The 19,752-nt window shown below is 36.0% G+C and overlaps 1 protein-coding gene across 9 annotated transcripts in view; it reads left to right on the forward strand.

Annotated features, from left to right (window-relative positions):
- The window catches only part of GOLGA4 (golgin A4), a 71,211-nt gene that overhangs the window by 37,195 nt on the left and 14,264 nt on the right, over nt 1-19,752 (forward strand). For 8 of the 9 annotated variants that reach the window (XM_084510800.1, XM_084510801.1, XM_084510793.1 and 5 more), the window contains 10 exons: nt 3,621-3,799; nt 4,284-4,415; nt 5,334-5,489; nt 6,393-10,696; nt 11,546-11,667; nt 13,220-13,350; nt 17,005-17,118; nt 18,517-18,537; nt 18,702-18,770; nt 19,383-19,458. In XM_084510800.1, coding sequence (XP_084366926.1) covers nt 3,621-3,799; nt 4,284-4,415; nt 5,334-5,489; nt 6,393-10,696; nt 11,546-11,667; nt 13,220-13,350; nt 17,005-17,118; nt 18,517-18,537; nt 18,702-18,770; nt 19,383-19,458 — 5,304 coding nt within the window. The remainder of the gene's footprint in view (nt 1-3,620; nt 3,800-4,283; nt 4,416-5,333; nt 5,490-6,392; nt 10,697-11,545; nt 11,668-13,219; nt 13,351-17,004; nt 17,119-18,516; nt 18,538-18,701; nt 18,771-19,382; nt 19,459-19,752) is intronic. The other variant, XM_084510796.1, reaches the window with a different exon arrangement.

The following is a 19,752-nucleotide window of genomic DNA, read 5'->3' on the forward strand; positions in this document are numbered from 1 at the left end:
TTACTTGCAGCAACTGCAACTGATTTTTAATGCTTTGCAATGTACATAGATTTATATTTTCCTTCAACAAAATTAGTCATAGCATTTGTAAACTTACTGTTAGGATTCTGTTACTCCTGAATACTTGACATGTCTTTTCTGACTTCTCAGAATGCATGTTATTGACCTATTTATGTTCTGTAAAGTAAAACAAAGTCCTTAGATAGCATACTGCTTTACTTGGCTGTTCTTTGCAGGTGCAATTTCCTTTGCAATCTTAATTAGTTTATGCTTAGCACCTTTAGCTTAGCACCTTTCTACAAAGAACGAACAAGCCTCGATTATTCATTTATAAATCCTATCTAGATGTGCAAACCAACTATAGGAAATGGATCGAGCCTTTATTTCTCAAGTAGCTTTTTGACAAGATGCTGGCTCTTGGCTTTCAGTATGAAAGTATGCAAAGCCCTCCTTTGCCATTTCTGTTCAGTGCTTTCTTCACAGCTGCCAGCAGTAGATGGCACTAGAGCTGAAGATAATACATGTCTGCAGTACTGGTGAGAATAATCAAGAAGTCTTCGCAGTACAGACTGGGATTACTCTGGGTAGCAGAGGCAAGGTAGGGAGAGCTGTGACTAATACCTTGGAGTAGCATATGTAAAACAGTCAACTTTCTAGTGCACATTTTATAAAAGTGAGTTTTGCAAACTTGACACTTTTCAAACTCTGCTCAGGCTCTTTTAAATTATATACACTGCACAGGAAAGCTTCCTGTTCGTTAGGTTTTGTCAGACGAATGAGATCTTGCAAGCCTTGCCCCAGGCCTTGTTGATGTGCTTGTTACTGTTTCTGTTTTGCCAGTGTGCCTTTGTGAGTTTTAACTTCATCCATACCTTAGATGGAAGGAGCTTTTCTCAACAGTAGCTGTGCTGGTTGGGTAATAACAAAGGCATTGTCTGCTTTTTGGGTTCAGAATAGATGTATTTGGATAAAAGTACAGACTTCTTATTCTAGGCTTTCATCCACAGTAGAACTAAAAGCTTCAGTAGATAAGGATGTAGTAATAATAATTTAGACCATGTTCTGTCTCCTTGGTGTTAGCCTTCTACTGGTTTGAAACTTGCTTGTGCCATGCTACACTAGAATTAACTACTTTGATGTCAAATGTTCTGTTTTGCTGAAGTGCTAAAAGGGCCTGAGATGCATATAATTTAACTTTTAGAGAACGAAGTGTGTGTTGCTCCTCTGTGCTTTCATGCTCTCTTTACGTTTTATCCACCAGCTTTTGTCTGGCGTTTGTCTTAGCATCCTGCTTGCAATTACGGCAATGCAGCTGTCATACTGCATGTGGCTCAGCTATCACAATCTCAGTAGTCAATCCTAGCATGATCCTGAATCATCTGTAGTGGATCTGTGGGCTGTGGCAAATGCAATATCCTTCCTTTCTCAGAAGGAATAGGTTTCTCTCAAATGAAATCAAGCTTATGTTGCGTAGAACAAGAATCAGAAAATGCTTATGAGAAAGTGAAGTAACTTAATATCCTTTCATCGCAGTTTTATTTGCAAAGCTATATTTGGTAAAAGTTGGTAGGGTTTTTTAGGCAGATTTAGCTGTCTCTGTGTGCTTTTGCTAGGGCTGAAGGGGAATGAGAGAAGTCCCTGCCAATCTCCAGACATACTTGTGCAGCCTGCATTGGTAATGGGTTGGGGGGTGAGGGAGAAGGACTGGAACCCACCTGCCCCCAGGTGGTGATTGCCTTGTTGGGGACAGCAAAGAACCGTGCTTGGAAACATGATAGCTACCTCTCATAGGGAGCTATAAGCCTAGTGCATGCTGGCATTGTGCTTTAGACTGTTCTGCTCTTTGAAATAATCTCTAGAGTTCTTAGCTTTTTGTAAAGAGTTCTAGTATTGAAGTAGAATTGGGAATGAAAAAGTAGATACCGTGATGTGCTTCAGTATTGGCAGGGTCCATAGCAGCCCTGTTGCATCCTAAACCATAACTGTTGCTGTGAGTAGTCATAGAAAGGCTTCGTCTGAAAACAGCTGGAAAAGGTCAGACTTTGGGTGAATGAAGTCTTACAGACTTAACTTACTTGAAAACATATTTGCCGCAGTGGCTCATAAAACATAGATTGTAGTTAAAGGCTCCAGTTTCAAAGAAGTTATCTGAAGATTTTTAATTGAAAATTTCTCTTCTCAAATTCCTGCCTGAATGTTGTTAAAGATGGATAACTTTTTATGTTTGTTTCACAAAAAAAGGATTACAGGAATTGCTGTGAATGCCTACTAAGTAACGACGTATCAAAGAAATTAGAGATGTCTGTCTTGGGGTAGAGTGGAAGAAGGACTAGCGTACTAAATAACATCTTAAAAAAAGATTTGATGACTGTTCTCAGACTAATATCCAACCAGTCCAAGTTTTTCTGTGCTTTGATAAATTACAAATGTGATACTGGCACTATGATTTTGAATTTTACAGAGGTTTTTGGCCTAAGTTCTTTTCTGCAAAGAATTAACTGTATACTATGCTGTTTTGAGACTGCATTTTCTTTTGACATGCAGCAGGGGCTTTCCATATTCACACCCTGTTCAGGAAAAGGGACTTCCCTGATAGCAGTGACATTCTAGTCTTGTGTAAATCTCTGCAGGTTCTGCCATCAGTTTCAGTGAGGAACTCAAATGCTGATATTGAAAAACGATAAGAAGAAAACAGCTCGTAATGCAGGAATTGATTTGCTTTTTGTCTACATCTAGATGGTCATCTATGGAGTGAATAAAGTATGATAAAATAGTGCTTATCGTAGGAAACAGCTATGGATTTATTGCTTCTGATGCATAAATTAAAACGATTCAGCAGACTTATGCACTTCATGCAAAAGTAAATAACTTTTATTGCTCCTGCTTTAGAGTTCTTTTGTAACGTCTTATAGATATTCAAGCTTTTTGATAGCAAATGCTAATTATGTTTTCCATAGATCTTTTTGCAAAGATCAGAAGCATAAGACAGTCTTTGTAACACACACACGTTTTTCCAGTGTCCCTTTTAATTGTGTTGATAGTAGTCTATATTAAAAGTAAATAGTGAAATAATGAAACTGACAAAAGCCAATTGGCAAAAGTCATCTTTATAGACTCCACAAAAACACAAAGTTTAAAGAAAAGGTTATCAAGGTTGCACTGGTTGAAGGGAACAATTCTTTGGTAAATAAATTGCTCTGGTATAATACTTCAGTATTCTGTTCAGGAAGAGCTCTTTCATGAAAAGCTGACATTTATTCAGCACATATAGCCAGAGAAGGGGCCATAGTTTTTTTTTTTTTTGTTTTTTTTTTTTTTTTTTTTTTTTTTTGTTTTTTTTTTTTTTAAATGTGTTTTTTATACGTTATAGTGATTTTAGGGAAAGAAATAGAAGCTATTGAACTCCAGAAACAACTAAGGCATTCGCAGCTATTTGTTGATTCTCTTTCCTTTTTAGATAATAAACCCATGTGAATTCTCGATGGATTCTTAAGCTCCTTCTTCTGTCACTTGTCTAATTTACAGTTACTGGGAAGCTGTTCTTCTGATAAGTGATATAGCTACTTCTTGACTGCCTTTGTTTTGTTATGTTTTGTTTTGTTTTTATTTTTTCTTTGCAGCTTTTGAAGAGCTTGAGAAGGCTCTGAGTATTGCCCAAAAAACAGAGGAAGCCCGGAAGAAATTGCAGGCAGAAATGGATGAAAAAATCAAAGCAATAGAAAAGGCAAATGAGGAAGAAAGGGTAAATCTTCAACAGGAGTTAACCAGAGTGAAACAAGAGGTGGTTGAGATTATGAAGGTAAAAGCTGAAACTCCCTCTGTGTTGCTGTTTTAATCTAATAATGCAATTGCAAGTAAACTATAGTTGTAAAATGCATTGATATATCAGAACTTTGTTATAAAATTCTTGCTGTTCAATGTATTCTAGAAAAAATAACTTCTGGGATTGATGATTTATTTAAAACATAAGATAAACTAAAAAACTCTCCATATAGATGTTACTCACTAGAAGTTTAAAATCAATATGTTAGTCATTGTAAAATGAACAGTGTTTCTTTTACTAGAAGTATGAAAGACTTAAGAAGGAAGGTGGATAACTTCAATCTTGAAAATAACATCTGACAGGGCTTATTACTATTAAGTGACTCAAGTAATTGTTATTTATTCAAAGGAGGCGAATAGGTTTGGTTTCTTCTCTCTGCACTGCTTTTCTTATTGCGGAATAATGCAAAGTTTGTTATTTAATGTTTCAAAATAATTTTTTCCTGACTTGTAATTTGTAGAAGTCTTCAGAAGATCGTGTTGCTGAACTGGAAAAATTGCATAAAAAAGAAATGGCAACCAAAGATCGGGAGCTAAATGAGAGATTGCGGGTCCAAGAAAAGGAGTTCCATGAGAAGATGAAGGCAGCTCTTGTAAGGATTGCTAAAATGTCTAGAAAAGACATTTCTCTAAGTCTGAGGTGGAACTAGAGGTCTTAATCTGACCTCAGTCCACAGTGGGAGTCCTTGTGCATTCAGATATGGGTGCCCTCCCAAAGTCCAGGAGCTCAGAGACTTAAGAGCATGAAAGGAAAATAGCTGCAGTGATTCAGACTGAATAATGATAACGAATCACTATTGATGTTCACTGACAGCTGTATGTTCTGGGAAAGATTCTTATTTTTAACACTTTGTTAGACATGTTTGGTTTTTTTTGAATTTCTACCTCTGGATCATTGGCGATTGGCCACAGAAACTAGAGAAAAAGAGGTACAAGGAATGAGGCTGTTAGTTGAAATGTATTAATATCCACTGTGTCTGTCTGTGTTATGTTGACAGAGTTATACATGCATAGTGGTTGATCTCTGGAAAAAAAAATCCTTTAAAGTCAGGCTGGCAGGGATCACTGGTTTCTTTGCTCTTGTCTGTAATCTATAGTCCACTTCAGGTCATTGTGCAATTTCATTTAATAAATGGACGCTCATTTATGCTCCTCTTTTGTGGCTGGAGACTAGGATGGCTGGAGACTAGGACTGAAAGTGTGAAAATATATTAGCGGTAGAATCGAGTGATGACAGATCTTTCATTCTCTCATATGTTACTCTCCATTTGGCTGGTCTCCACTATTAAATGCTGAAGTCGCATTACATTTGTTAAACAAAGACAAATGGTTGCCAAGAAAAGAAAATTGAAATGATTTTATAACAACTTTCACAGATGAAATATACACTGTGTTTTGTATGTGGAGAAAATATGTATGATTATGTTAACTTGTTTATAAATGTCCTATTGTACTGTTTTTGAAGGTGTGGACCATCATTATAGTTTATTGTTTTGCTCATTTTTATACAGGAGAAAAATCAGAGTGAGTGTTTAAAAACCCTTCAAGAACAAGAGCAACAGGAATCCCTAGCCTTAGAAGAATTAGAGCTGCAGAAGAAAGCAATACAGGCAGAGTGTGACAAGAAACTTCAGGAGATGCATGAAGAAGTAGAGGCTTCTAGAACTGTGAGTAAATATTCCAGAAGAGAAAACACTTTAAAGAATTTATTTTGGTACACACACACACACACACACACACACACATATATATATATCTCATATATACATATATATATATATATATAACTGTGACAGGTTTACAGATGCTGTGGATTTATTGTCATCGGGTTTGTTTTAATTTCACAATATAGGATATAAATTCATTCCCATGTACACCCATGTACATAGGTTTTATGTACGTTATACAGGAGATTAAAGCTTTAACCAATTTAATTTCTGGATACTACTACCATACAAACACTTTAAGGATGCTTAAGTAAGGATTTGTGTAATTTTTTAAAGTATCTTTTTCATTATGTCACAAGTAAGATTGTATTATTTGCTAAAACAAGTTTGTACATTATTCAACAAACACTCCAAACATTAAGTTGGAATTTTTGCCTTTAGAGGCGTTTTATCCTTACAGAAGCAATTCACTGAGAGGTGGAATTAAGATAAACTGGTGTGTATCTATACAGCCCAGTAGTCCACATGGACTCAAGATATGTTTAATCCTGTGTGTTTGTTCTTTAACAACAACAACAAAAGAACATTGTTCTCAGAAGTACTGAAAGAATTATTTTGTTTGAATTAATTAAATGTTTTTTCAAAGTTTTTATTTTGTCTCTTCACTGCAGTGGAATAGAACTTTATTTTTTCAATTAATTAACTTCATGGAAGCAATGGCAAAAACAAACTAAATTAATTAAAGGTTTATGTAAAAAATGATATTTGTTATAAACAATAGAATAAGTGACTTTTAACTATACTTGCAATTTTCCTGTGTATGTGTTTGTTTGTTTTTTTCTAATTTGATCATTTTGTTATATTTGGAATACTCATATTCTTTAAATCTATATTCTCTAACAGAAGATTCTTGAATTGGAGAGCTCTCTTGCAAAGTATTCACAAGATGACAGAGACCGATCAGAGGAATTGAGCACTCTGATGGAGTCTGAAAAAAAGCAACATAATAAGGAAATTAATGATATGGTTGAAAAACACAAGAAAGAATTGGAGAACATGCAACAGCAGCAAGAAAAGCTTTGGACAGAAAAATTTCAACTTCTAAAGCAACAACATGTAGTTGAAATAGAAAAAATGAGAGAAAAGCAAGAACAAGAAATAGATACAATATTGAAAGAGAAAGAAACAGTTTTCCATACACATATAGAAGAGATGAATGAAAAAACTTTAGAAAAACTTGATGTGAAACAAACTGAGTTAGAAGCACTGTCATCTGAGCTATCAGAAGCACTAAAAGTACGTCTTGATTTAGAAAAAGAACTCTCAGAATTGAAAAGTAAAGCAGGTGAAGCAAAGCAAGAATTGGAAGGAAAGTTGGAAGAAGAGAGGAATCAGCACAAAGAAGAGGTTGAAACTATGTTAAAAGAGCATGAGATCTCTATTCAAGGAGTCGAGAAGGTACTCAAAGAAGAACTGAATCAACTTAAGCAATTATTGGAGGAGAAGGACAGACATCTGGAGGAAACAAAAGCACATGAGCAGAAGCTAAAAGAATCTGCAGAAAGATCTGAAGCTGAACTTGTCCAAGTGTCTGCAAAACTAGAGGAGGTTTTGCAGTCTTATCAAAATACTTCTAATGAGCAGGCAAGGACATATGAAGATGAATTAGCAAAGCTGCAGCACAAACTGACAGATCTGGAAGGAGAAAAATCACAGTTTAGGGAGCAGTTAGAAAGAACTGAATCCCAGCTGAGTGAAATCAAGAATGAATTAGAGTCATACATGTCCCAGGTACACGACCTGAAGCAGCATTTGCAAGAGCAAAGCAATGAAAATACACAGAAAGTAACCTCTCTCACACAACAGTATGAATCCCAGCTAAAGGATCTGCAAAGGGAGGCTGATGAGACAAAGCAAAGTCTAACTGAGAAGGAAAAGGAAATTGAACACATGAAGAAGTTACAGAATGAACAAGTTGAAGAGCTTAAACAGAAATTGTTAGCCACAGAGGAAAGAACTAGTGCTCTACAAGGAGAATGTGAAAATAAACTGAAACGTCAGGAAAATAAAATGGAGAAAATGAAGCAGAAATCAAAAGATATGCAGGAAGCCTTTAAAAAGAAACTTGCCGAGCAGGAATCTAAACTAAAAAGAGAGCTTGAAAACAAGCAGTTGGAGTTCAATCAGAAAGAGAGCGAATTCAATGCTAAAATTCTAGAAATGGCACATGCCAGCTCAGCCGGAATCAATGATGCTGTGTCAAAACTGGAATCTAATCAGAAAGAGCAACTGGAGAGTCTCGCTGAGGCTCATAGGAGGGAGTTGGAAGAAGTTACCCAGAGCTGGGAAAAGAAACTCAATCAGCAGGTTGAAGAGCTCCAGGAAAAACATGAAATGGAACTGCAGGAGAAAGAGCAGGAAGTTGGAGACCTGAAACAGAAACTTGCCACCTTCAGTGCTGAGAAGGAGGGCTCCAGAACAGAAATAACCCGACTGAAGGAAGAACAGGTGAAGAGGGATGAGACCCTGAACCAGTTACAAGAACAGCTAAAGCAGTCATTGGCTCATGTGAATGCTTTGTCAAGTAGTGAAAGTGACCTGAAAACACAGCTCCAAAAGTTGGAAGGTGATCTTAGTCTGTCCCTGAAAGAGCAATCGGGGCTTCAGGAACAGCTCAGTAAACAGAAAGCAATTGAAGAAAAGGACAAAGCCAAAATTACTGAGCTGGCTGATATGCTGAAAACACTTGAGGAGAAACTCCAAACTGTGCAGTTTTCTCAAGACAAAGATCATGAAAATTATGAGAAAAAAATGGAGGCATTTCAACAACAAGAAACTGAGTTTAAGAGGTTGTCGGGAGACCTTATAGCACAATTGGATGCTCATTGGAAGAATGCTGGAGATATGTTGCAAACAAAAAGCAGTGAATTAATTGAAAAGTGTAATGAAAAAATTGGTGTAGTAACATGTAAAATTGCAGATTGTGAGCGCCAAACTATAAAAGTTAAAGAAGTGGTATTAGCTAAAATAAAAAAAATTCTTGAGCTAGAAGCTCAACTTAGAGTAGTAACAGAGAATCATTCTGCTGCCAGTAGTTCTTTACAAAAGTCAATGGAGCAGCTGCAAGAAAAGGACAACTTAATTAGGTCCATGAGAGCTGACATTGAAGGACTTGTAACAGAAAAAGAACAATTGCAAAAAGAAGGAGGGCACCAGCAGCAGGCAGCATCAGAAAAAGAAACTTGCATAACTCAGCTCAGGAAAGAGTTATCTGAAAATATCAACGCTGTCACCTCAATGAGAGAGGAACTCCAGGAAAAAGAATCAGAGATCTCTGCTCTCAACAGAACAATTAATGAGCTTAATGTTAAACTTGAAAGTATGGTAAGTTTAACAGAGAAGGAAGAAGCCATGTCTCTGTTAAGCAAGCAACATGAAAAGGATCGATTGCAGTTGTTAAACCAGGTACAGGAGTTATCAACCACTGTTGAGACGCTGAGTAAGGAAAAAGCATCAGCTCTCGAGCAGGTAGATCATTGCACAGCCAAGCTGTCAGAGTGGAAGATGAAAGCACAAACAAAGTTTACACAAAATCATGAAGCTATTAAAGATTTGCAGAGCAAACTTGAACTAAGCAATACCCAAGCCAATAGAAAAGATGAAGAGCTAAATAAGCTGAAAGAGGAGCTGGCTAAACAAGGCAAAAGTCTGGATAGCTTAAAAAGTGCATTGGAACAAAAGCAAAACAGGATAGAAAAACAAAAAAGTGAGTTAACTGCAGAGTTAAAAATCCAAGCTGTAAGAGTTGCTGAACTAGAAGAACGCATTGCTCAGAAAACTTCAGAAAATGATTCCTTGATGGAGGAACTTAAAAAGCATAATGAACAGAAAGAGACAGAGCAACAAGAGGTAGCTTGGCAACTCCAGCAGGCGGAGAAGGTGGCTTTTGAAAAAGACAATAGGTTTAAAGAGGCTGAAGAAAAGGTGCTTGATCTTGAAAAGAAAATAGATTCACTGAAAGCTGAATTTGAAGCGAAAGAGAGGGAATTTGTTCAAATGAAATCATCAATACTTAAAAGCAAGGAGGAAGAACTGAAAGAATTAGAAGAGAGACTGAATACGGAGAGTAGCACTAAGTTGGCAGATCTGAAAAAGAAGGCAGAGCAAAAAATCGGTTCTATTAAAAAGCAATTGATGACTCAGATGGAAGAAAGGGAGCGGCTAGAGAAATTTCAGCAAGATAGAGAAAATCAGTTAAGAGACTTAGAACAAAAAGTGCAGGAAAGAGAGGCCAAAATTGGATCCTTAGAAGAACAAATCCAGAAGTCAACAAGAGAGTCTACAGAATTAGAGAAAGAAATGCTGCAAAAAGTAGAGAGTGCAAAAGCTGCTGTAGAGCAGGAAAAAAATGAAATGCTTGAGAGTACCCAACGGATGTATGAAGAGAAAATTCACGTGTTACAGAAGGACCTGACAGAAAAAGATGAATTGTTGCAGAAGTATGAAAAGGAACAACGAGAAAGTAAAGACTCTCATCTAGAACTGCAAAACAAACTGGAGGAACTCCTTAAAAAATTAGAATGTGTTGAGAAGAGAAATCATGAGGAGCAGAGCGTGACTGAAAGCCTCAGGAAAGAACTTGAGGAGCAAACTAAAAAATACTCATTGTTAGTGGATGAGCATGCTCGGTGTGGTGGTGATTTAGCAAGCAGTAGGAAAGAACTGAAAGCTAAAGAACAAAAGCATTTGGATATGGAGAACATAATTAGAGATTTCCAGAAAAAGTTGCGGGAAAAAGAGTCAGTCAGTCAATTTTTAGAACAGAAGGTAAGAGAGTTGGAAAATAATCTGGTGAGGGTAAATGAAGTGCACAAGATGGAGATGGATGATGCGAGTTTGAAATACAAAGAAAAACTAGAAAGTTTACAGCAACAACTGGAGGAAAGAAATGACCACTTGAAAGCTTTTGAGGAAAATGTTGAAGAAAAGGCTAAATCTGGTTTGGAGATGCAGAAGTTACTAAGTGATATGCAGAACCAGCAGAAGGATTTGCAGGCTAAACTGGAAGAGACTGAAAGAGAGAAACAAAAACTACGTAAAGATGTAAACAGTCTTCAAAAAGACTTGCGTACTTTGCGAAAAGAGCATCAGCAGGAGCTTGACATAGTTAAGAAAGAGTCCTTAGAAGAAATGGAACAGAAAATCAGGTAAATTCTTTGTTCCTGGTCTGGAACATTTCTTTGCTTTATTTTTAACTAAAACCATAAGACCACTTTTTTATAGTTTGGTTTTTAACAATGACTGTTATTTTTCTGTGATTTTTCTAAATAGATTTAAAGAAACAGCAAGAAAAGAACAACTTGATAGTAGCACTTCATGAACACACAAAACATTGAGTCAACAGTTTAAAAGGTGGTTTGTCTTTTGACAAACTAATACCACTTTTGATCTGTTTCAGTGATGGTTATTTTCAGCATTAACAGAACATAAAATACACTTTTAGTTCCCTGAGACGGGAAACAAAGTCTATTAAAGCTTAATTCTGAGGGCTTTGTATCCCTACTCTCTGAGGCATCTTAGCAGGCATTGAAAATTCAGATTGTGAACTTGGGAAGAGGAGGAGATGGTAGAAGGCAAATGATATCAAGAATTGTTCATATGTACTGCAGAAACTGTAGTATGCTCTTCAGTGCTCTAATAGTTTCCCAAGTAAAGAATTCCCTCAAAACTCTGCCTGTAAGGAACCCATTCTTTACTTCTGATTCTTCATCTTCCTCGGGGGGGAGGGGAGGGGGGGGGGGAAGGCCCACAAAAAAATCTTCTGGAGGAGGCGTGAGGGAGCCTGGTGGTTCAATTCTTTTCTTTTTAATGAAACACCTGTACCTTCCAGGTGAATTCAATGGGAAGGAGAATCCCACAGAATTCATCTAATTCAAAGCCAGCCCATTCTAAAATAGTTTTGGAGATATTCCCAGATTTCCTACCTTGCTAAGCTATTCTAATAGTCTCTTTAAAATTTTATTTCCTCAGTGTATTTTTTTGACTTCTTTGTACAGGTGGGAACAAGAAGATACTGAATTAAAGCACAACTCCACGTTAAAGCAGTTAATGAGAGAGTTCAATACTCAGCTGGCTCAAAAAGAAATGGAATTTGAAACAGCCTTAAAAGAGACGATCAGTAAGTGGAGTACTAATGTAACTGTAATTAAGAGAAGCTAAAAAGTAGCCAGAAAATGGATCTTCAGATGTTTTGGGGAAGACATTTTACCTGGGATTCTGATAAAGACATATATTTTATGACTTAGTGCTGCCTAGAGAAATCAGGGAAAACCTCTCTTAGCAAAGCACATATGAATGTTAATTGTAGCACAATTAGGAAAACACATGTAGTTGTTCTTCCTTTGCCTATAGGCTCTTCAATCTTGCACTGTTTATGTTTTCATCTGTCATGGCAAGAGTTATCCATGGTAGCTATTGAAACTAAATATCTGTCACATGTACCAAAAAAACAGGTTCTTTTAGAGGTGAAAGCACATTGGTAAGTTTTCGTTGTAATACTACTTTGGCTTTAGCAAAACAAACCTGTTACACTCTGTTTTTGACTGAAGGATGCCTTTTAGTGAAATTTACAGAATAATGGAACATCCCGAGTTGGCAGGAATCTATAAGGATCATCAAGTCCAACTCCTGGCTCCATACAGGACCACCCAAAAATCAAACCCTTTGTCTGAGAGCATTGTCCAAACGCTTCTTGAACTCCAACAGACTTGCTGCCTTGACCACTGCCATAGGGAGCCTGTCCCAGTGCCCAACCACCCTCTGGGTGCAGACCCTTTCCCTAGCCCCCCAACCTGACCCTCCCTTGTCCCAGCTCCATGGCATTCCCTCGACTCCTGTCGCTGTCCCCAGAGAGCAGAGCTCAGCGCCTGCCCCTCCGCTCCCCTCGTGAGGGAGCTGCAGGCCACCATGAGGCCTCCCCTTAGTCTGCTCTGCTCGAGGCTGAGCAAACCAAGGGACTTCATCTGCTCTTCATACGTCTTGCACTCCAGACCCTTTACCATCATTGTAACCCTACTTTGGACACTAATACTTTTATGTCCTTATATTGTGGTGCCCAAAACTGCACATGGTACTCAAGGTGAGGCCACACCAGCATAGAATCAGAATTGTATTTTCTTAGCCGAGTCTTGCAGACTTCATTCACTATTACCAATAACAAGTACCAGATGCGTTTCATGTCTGATTGCTATGCCCATGTGGTTATAACTAGATTGCAGCATGTTTCAGATTTTTTTCTGAAAAAGCTGGAGATTGAAAGAAGGTATCTCTTGACTCCACAGTTACTGAAAGTGCACCTCTAAGTGAGGTATTTCTGAAAATTCGTAGCTGTTTCAGATCCTTTCTATAGATAGAGTAGGAGATGGAATTACTTGATAAATATTGGTTGTGATGTTAACTTTTAGAGAAGTTCCAGCATCAGGCTGAAAAAACTGATCTGGATGCCAAACTGTAAACAATAAAATTCATACATATTAGAGTCAAGTGACATAATTGTCACTGTTATGGTAAAAAATGAATTCTCCTGGCAAGTATTCTTTATAGATGCCTTTCATGATTGTCTTTAACCTGTTCTGTAATAGTGTTGCGACAATGATCTATCAAAATAAGTATGTTTTTTGATGTTGCCTGTTTTGTTGTTGTTGTTGTTGTTGTTTGTTTGTTTTTTACAGGTAAAGCCCAGGAAGTAGAATCTGAATTGATAGAAAACCATCACACAGAGACAACACAGTTGCATAAAAAAATCGCAGAAAAAGATGATGATCTAAAAAGAACTGTGGAAAAATATGAAGAAATGCTTGAGGTATGTTTCTGAAAAGTGATACGCCCACATACATTTCAAAAATAATTCTCCTTTTTTTCATTACAAAACTTGTCAGAAAATCAATGCATTCCAGTAAAGTTCTTCTGAATCTCACTGAATTATACTTTACATGTGTGGTGTCCTAGTTTCCAATTAAAATGTTTTATGGACATGTAAAAACACCAGAAACCAGGCCCTGTCTCTGATTCAGTAAAAACTATCTGGTTAGGTCTTTGTCCTCAAGCAGTTTTTTCTGTGCTCCAGATTGAAATGAATGTAAGCAAGTTACATGTAAGTCTTAAGTTCTACTAGATGTTGTTGTTGTTTCTTGTAAGTTTTTAAACAGTGTTTATATGTCATCCTCATGGTCTAGCTCCCTTCTGTGATACTATCTGCACTGGTACCATAGCCCTTAAAGTAAGGTTCTGTTCTGTGCAGGGTGCAGTCTGTTTGTGTAGTTTTCATGCTGGCAAAGCTCTTTTTTAGTTGTAAGTGAACAGTCTGTCTGCATGACATTTGCAGATAAGCAGAGTAACATTTCAACCAGAAGTTAGCAGCCAGGGATGCCTTCTATTTTAGCTGGATTAGGAGTTCACGTAGAGCAAAAATGCCTGACTACAAAAGACTGAATGTTTTTTGTTGCTAGACTGTACGTTGTATTGGGATGCAGGATGTAATTTTGGTAACTTTAGTCCTGTTTGCACAAAGAAACATTAAAAAGATTGTTCCTTGAATAGTACTATTGGTAATAATTGTAAGAGAACTTGTGTTTATGTTCAGTTAACCAGTCCAAAGAGCATGTCTGAGTGCTTTATGCTAAAAATCCCTAACTTGTAGGTAGATTTTATATTTTGCTCTGTTTCTGGACATCTGGCAATTTGGGTGGGCGTGGCAGGCTTATTCAAGTCCTAACTTTAAAGGTCCAAATAGGTCTGTGATTGGAATTCATGCAAATATAATTCCTTTCTATTTTCTCATACATTTGGTCTGTGTCAGAAACATACATGCTGTACATGGCGCATAATCTTGTTGGTGTAGGCTAATTTGACTTTTTTGATTGGAGGACATGAATGATAATGTTAAAACTGCAGTAAGCTGTAGTCCTGATATTTTATTTTTATTTTTTTTTTACCTGATGGTGTATTTGTGTGTTTTTCTGTTATTTGGGGAGAGAAAAAAAACACAAAACAAAACAGAGAATTTGCCTTGTTTGCTGAAGTTATTGCAAGAATCTCAAAAGTGGAAAAATACTTATGTTAAATTGAGTGTGTGTCCTATTCGTTGAGATCCCTACTAAAAATAGGAACATATGCATGCACAGCTGTATGGATTTTCTCAATTTAATATGGAGTTACCAGTTAATACTCAAGGGATACCTGACTTGACTCGTGGTAGGGTTGAGAAACTTTGCATCAAGACATTTATGCAGAGAAGTTTCTCTGTCACATATGGTAAGAAGATGAAGCAAAAATAATGCCAGTTGCAAGAACGAAGCTTGCACGTGTAATTGTGGAGCTTTTTGCTGGTTTTTAAATGTGGTTAATGATGCTAAAAATTCGACTAACTTGATGTGAATATATATTAAAGACTAGAAGGAATAATTCAGTCTGTTATTTATGATTTATTTATGTCTGATTTATTTATGAAGTGCTCCCCTGGCACTTCTCTTGCTTTATTTGCTGTTTGCTCCCTAATTAAAGGACTTATAAAATCAGCATAGCCTGTAACTCGAGGGGTATGTCTTTTTTCTATAAGTAAACTAAAGTATATAATTAAATTGAATGTTGTACTCCAGCTAGTTTATCTTAAGTCTATCTTTGAGCTAAATATGCAATAACTAATTTCAGGCATGTATTCTTTCATTAGTCATAATGTCTTCCATGTGAATAGGGATAGGCTCTGTGGCTTATTGAAGTCTTAGTCTATAACTTCAATTAAATCCAAATAGTATGTAGTTCATGTGTTCTCAGAGTATGCCAGATGCTGCATAGAATAATAGGTTATTATTATAAACCCAGATGCTGTAGTATGTAAGAATCCCACATGATCTCTAAATGTTTCAAATTGAAAATCATAATCTCTATTCAGGGGATTATACAAATAACATCTTACAGGTAGGTCCCTTTTACAGAAGTATTATTTGAGTTGAGTTTCTTTTTTGCATTTCAGCTACCTTCTTTGACTAAGAATGGTGTGCATGCAATTTTGATTTATCTGAATGGACAGTAGTCTAGAAAATGTAAGAATTTAGGTTCTTATTTTTAAAAGAAATAGAAACAACTGAATATACTACATTTTGAGAATTTTTAACTAGAACAGTATAACTATCTATAAAAGAAACTGTAGAAAAGTTTAATTGTTGATCTATTTTTGAGGACACAAGTCACATGAAGAGAAAATAATGGGGGGGGGTCATGATGTTTGAGCCATGTTTTTAAGGTGGATATTCTTAAAACTTCTAGGCTGTAAAACTGCCTCAGGTACCATGACTTCCCATTCACTACTTTTTTTTTTTTTTTTAATTTATCTTGTGGTGATGTGTGTTTTCAGCTTAGTCAATGTGGGGAGGATGCTTATTCTTAAGCAGGGTGCAGAGTGGCCTTAAAAGGAAATAATTGTTTTTTTTACTTATGGCTTACCCTAAATCTGTTAAAGCTGGACCAGCGTGCTAGTTCTCCAGTTACTTTTCCAGTGAATATTTTGTATCAGTATAGTTGGTACTCCAGAGATTTTGCATGGAATGAAAAATTTTGATCAGCAGTGCTTAGTAACAGTTGATTAATTGCACAAATTTGGTCTGGTGCATATTGGAACAGGCAGCTCACTGCCATGCCTGATTTGTGTGAATGAAGCTGAAGCTTTAATTTAGGTCAGCAATGGAGATCTGCAGTTTGAGTAGGAATTCTATTTCTTAAGCTTCCTAACATGTTATCTCACAAAAAGGCCAGAGGGAACATATTTTTAAAAAAATACTTATTTTTGCAAAGTGCTAAATAGGTGGATTAAATCGCTAGGAATTAGATCATCCTATTTTTTCTCCTATAAATTTACTCTTCTAGCTGTCATAAAACAATACAGGAATGTTTGTTCCTTCTTTACTATTCTTGCCACTGCTTCTTACTTCCATGCTGCCGAGTGCCCCCTCCCCAGCCTCCTCAGTGAACAGGAGATTGCTGTTTCTGTAAAACAAGTAAAATAAATAAAATGCTTTAGGAACATCCTTGGGAGAGTTGGTAAGAAAAGGATTCAAATTCTTGTCACTTCCAGAGTATGAGACAATTCTGTATCATTGTGTGTCCCATTTATAAAGGTCATATGAGCAAGCACAATCTCTCCAGCAGTACAGTGGATTACACTCGAACGCTGTTGTAGTGCCAGGGAAAAATTACTCTTTTTTGAAATTTTCAAACAGATATATGTAATCTAATGTTGTAGTCTAATTGTTGAAGGCCCACAAAATCTTGTTAAGCTCTTGTGGGTTTTCCTTGCTCTTCTGTAGTCCTGTAGTAGTACTATCCCTTAGACTGAATTTCAGACATACTCTGTTCTGTGTATGGCATAACTCTTTGATTGCATTCACTCCGTTGACATTAGGTTTTGAGTGGTTAGCTGATAATTAATTATGTAACCAGTATTTTGTCCTGTATATTGAAGGCTCGTGAAGAAGAAATGACAGCAAAAGTTCATGAGTTGCAGGCACAGTTAGAAGAATTGCAAAAGGAATACAAGCAAAGGATGGCAGAAGAGGAGCATCGAAACCATGAAAACGTGAGCTGACATTAATGTTTACTGTTATATCTGTAGGTGTGAAATGTCTTCTTTTTTTGTGTTGATTTTACTGGACGCCCTTTTAGAACAAAAGGATATTGCATTATGTCATTTTTAATGAGACTTTTTTGAACTGAAATTCCAAACTGCATTGAAATAGTCCTTTGAGTACATCAGATGTGAACAGAGAACCCTTTGTTGAAGGAAGAGTTGGGTGCATGGTTTTTTGTCCTTCTGAAAATAGATTTTAGTTTGAGGAATTCTTTGATGGATAAAAATACTTCTTGTTATTGCATTGAGAAGAAGAAAAGTATATGAGGTGTTGTCATTGATCAGAAAATTCATTATTATTAGTTTTAGCCTTATTATTAGTTTTCATTTTGATAACAAGTACAAAAATATTTATATTATTACATCATCGTACTATTGTGTTGTTATATATTTATAACAAGCACAAAAAGTATTTGACACTATTTGACACTACAAACTTACAGTACAGATAACCTCACTGTTCTTAGTTTTGACAGGAGATAATACAACTCCTAATGTTTGTCCCCTGTTGTATACTTACAACACCCTTTATATTACTAAGTATTCCATGACATGAGTGTTCTCATAGCACGAAAAGCAAAAGAAATTTTAATCAACCATAGTCACCCTGCTGGTGATAATCTAGCATAATCTTGTATGGAGGAAGATTCTTAATGGACCTGTAAACCCTAACCATGATTCTGAGAAATACTTGCGTTTGAATCTTTTGCCTTTAGGACTTCTCCATTAACTGTGTTCCACTACTGACTTTGTTGTGGAAATCTACTATAAATACATGCAGTCATTTAAAATCATACATTAATCATCAGGATTACATATTCACTGATAGGACATGAAACTTACATCAAATCTATGTACCAGTGATGGTATTTGATACGTTTCTTAGTTCTACTCAGAAGTGCATTGAAATCAACAATTGTTGTTCATGTTATATTTCCTTGCCATTCTTAATTTTTACATGACTTGTCCTTGATATGTTTGTCTGAAACAAATTTTGTTACATAATGAGTATTTACAGCTTTACAGAGCTAGATGAGAAATCTGGAGAGGGATGTGGACATACCTGAGCCTAAGTGATCGCACAAATCCATTGATGGATTTGTGCAATCCACACAGTACATGTGCAAATAATTCACCCCATAAATACTGTTTAACAATTATTTTTATAAATATATAATACAATTATTTTTATAAATATATGTATGATTGGGTAATTTCAGTTTTTATTATCATCAGTTAATCAGTGAGTTGATGTCTTTTATTTTTTTTAGCCTGTATACAGTGAATGATATATTCTTTTTTTTTTTTTCTTACATGCATTTTCATCTAATTTTGTTGTTGTTCTAGGTGACAATAGCAGAACTTAAGGTAAGTTGAATTTTATAGATTTTTGCTTTCTAAATAGTGCTGTGTCACAGCAACTTGAAACTAGGAATACTCTTAAGTTTCTGTGTATTAATTAAAAGGTAAAAGTTTATTGAAAAGTTACCTATCATATCTTCAGTAGTTTGTTTGTGTGGCTGTTCTTTCAGGCACAGCTGGCACAGAAGACAACACTAGTCAATGATTCAAAGTTGAAAGAGCAGGAGCTCAAAGAGCAGGTAAAGGTTTGAACGAGGGAAAAGTATTCTTTTTGACTTGTATTTGCAATATTAAATGTTTTGTTCCTTTCAAATGACGATGTATTACATCTCCACACAGGAAGTATAGAACTAGTATGCATGTAAAATAGTTTTGTGTTATACTATCAGAAGATCTTTTTGAAAGTATTCCTCTATCCTGTATCTATGAAAATACCAGATGTTTCTGATGCAAGTTATCAAAAATGTTTGCATGAATGAAAAATGTAACAAAATACTTCATAAAATTGTTTCTTCTCTTTTTATAAAGCAAATATTTTTTGATGTTAGGCAAAAAAACCCACAACCCTCTTATATGTTTATGTGTATAAAATGCATATATCATATCTATATAGATATATATGCATATATTCATAAAATTAGCTGTAGATACTCTCGTGTATGTAAGTACATAAGTACACACTTTTTCTTAGCTAGTTAGGCACAGTTTTTAATAACACATGTTTTTTAATGCTTGCCTTCATTACAGAGCAAATGCTTTAACAGGATGTCATTATATTTAGCTGAAAATTCTTACGCTGAATTTTAGCTTCTTGAAAGCACCAGTTCTCATCTTGACTGTTCTCTGTTCAGATTCATGTACTGGAAGACCGGCTGAAAAATTATGAGAAGAAAGTTTATGTCACATCAGTTGGAACACCATATAGAGGTAATCTATACAATTTTCGTTGCATAAGTTTTTTCTTTGTTTGTAAAACACCCTTTGGTTTAGAGTACTTTTTAAAATGTTAGTCTTTTTGAAACAATCTTAAGATGTTTTTATGACTTCTTGTCCCTGTTTTCTTTTCTGTTGTAATAGAGTTGATGTGTGATTTCAAAAGAGCAAATCATGTAGCATTTTGTTTGATGCCTGTTTCTATGTCTTACTGTTACGAGAGCACTTTATCAAAGTTCTTAAGCTTGCTGTATCCCCATCGGGAATGATATAGGCAGTGTCAGTAAA

Source organism: Aythya ferina (genome assembly GCF_964211825.1).
Source record: "Aythya ferina genome assembly, chromosome: 2".
Taxonomy (NCBI): domain Eukaryota; kingdom Metazoa; phylum Chordata; class Aves; order Anseriformes; family Anatidae; genus Aythya; species Aythya ferina.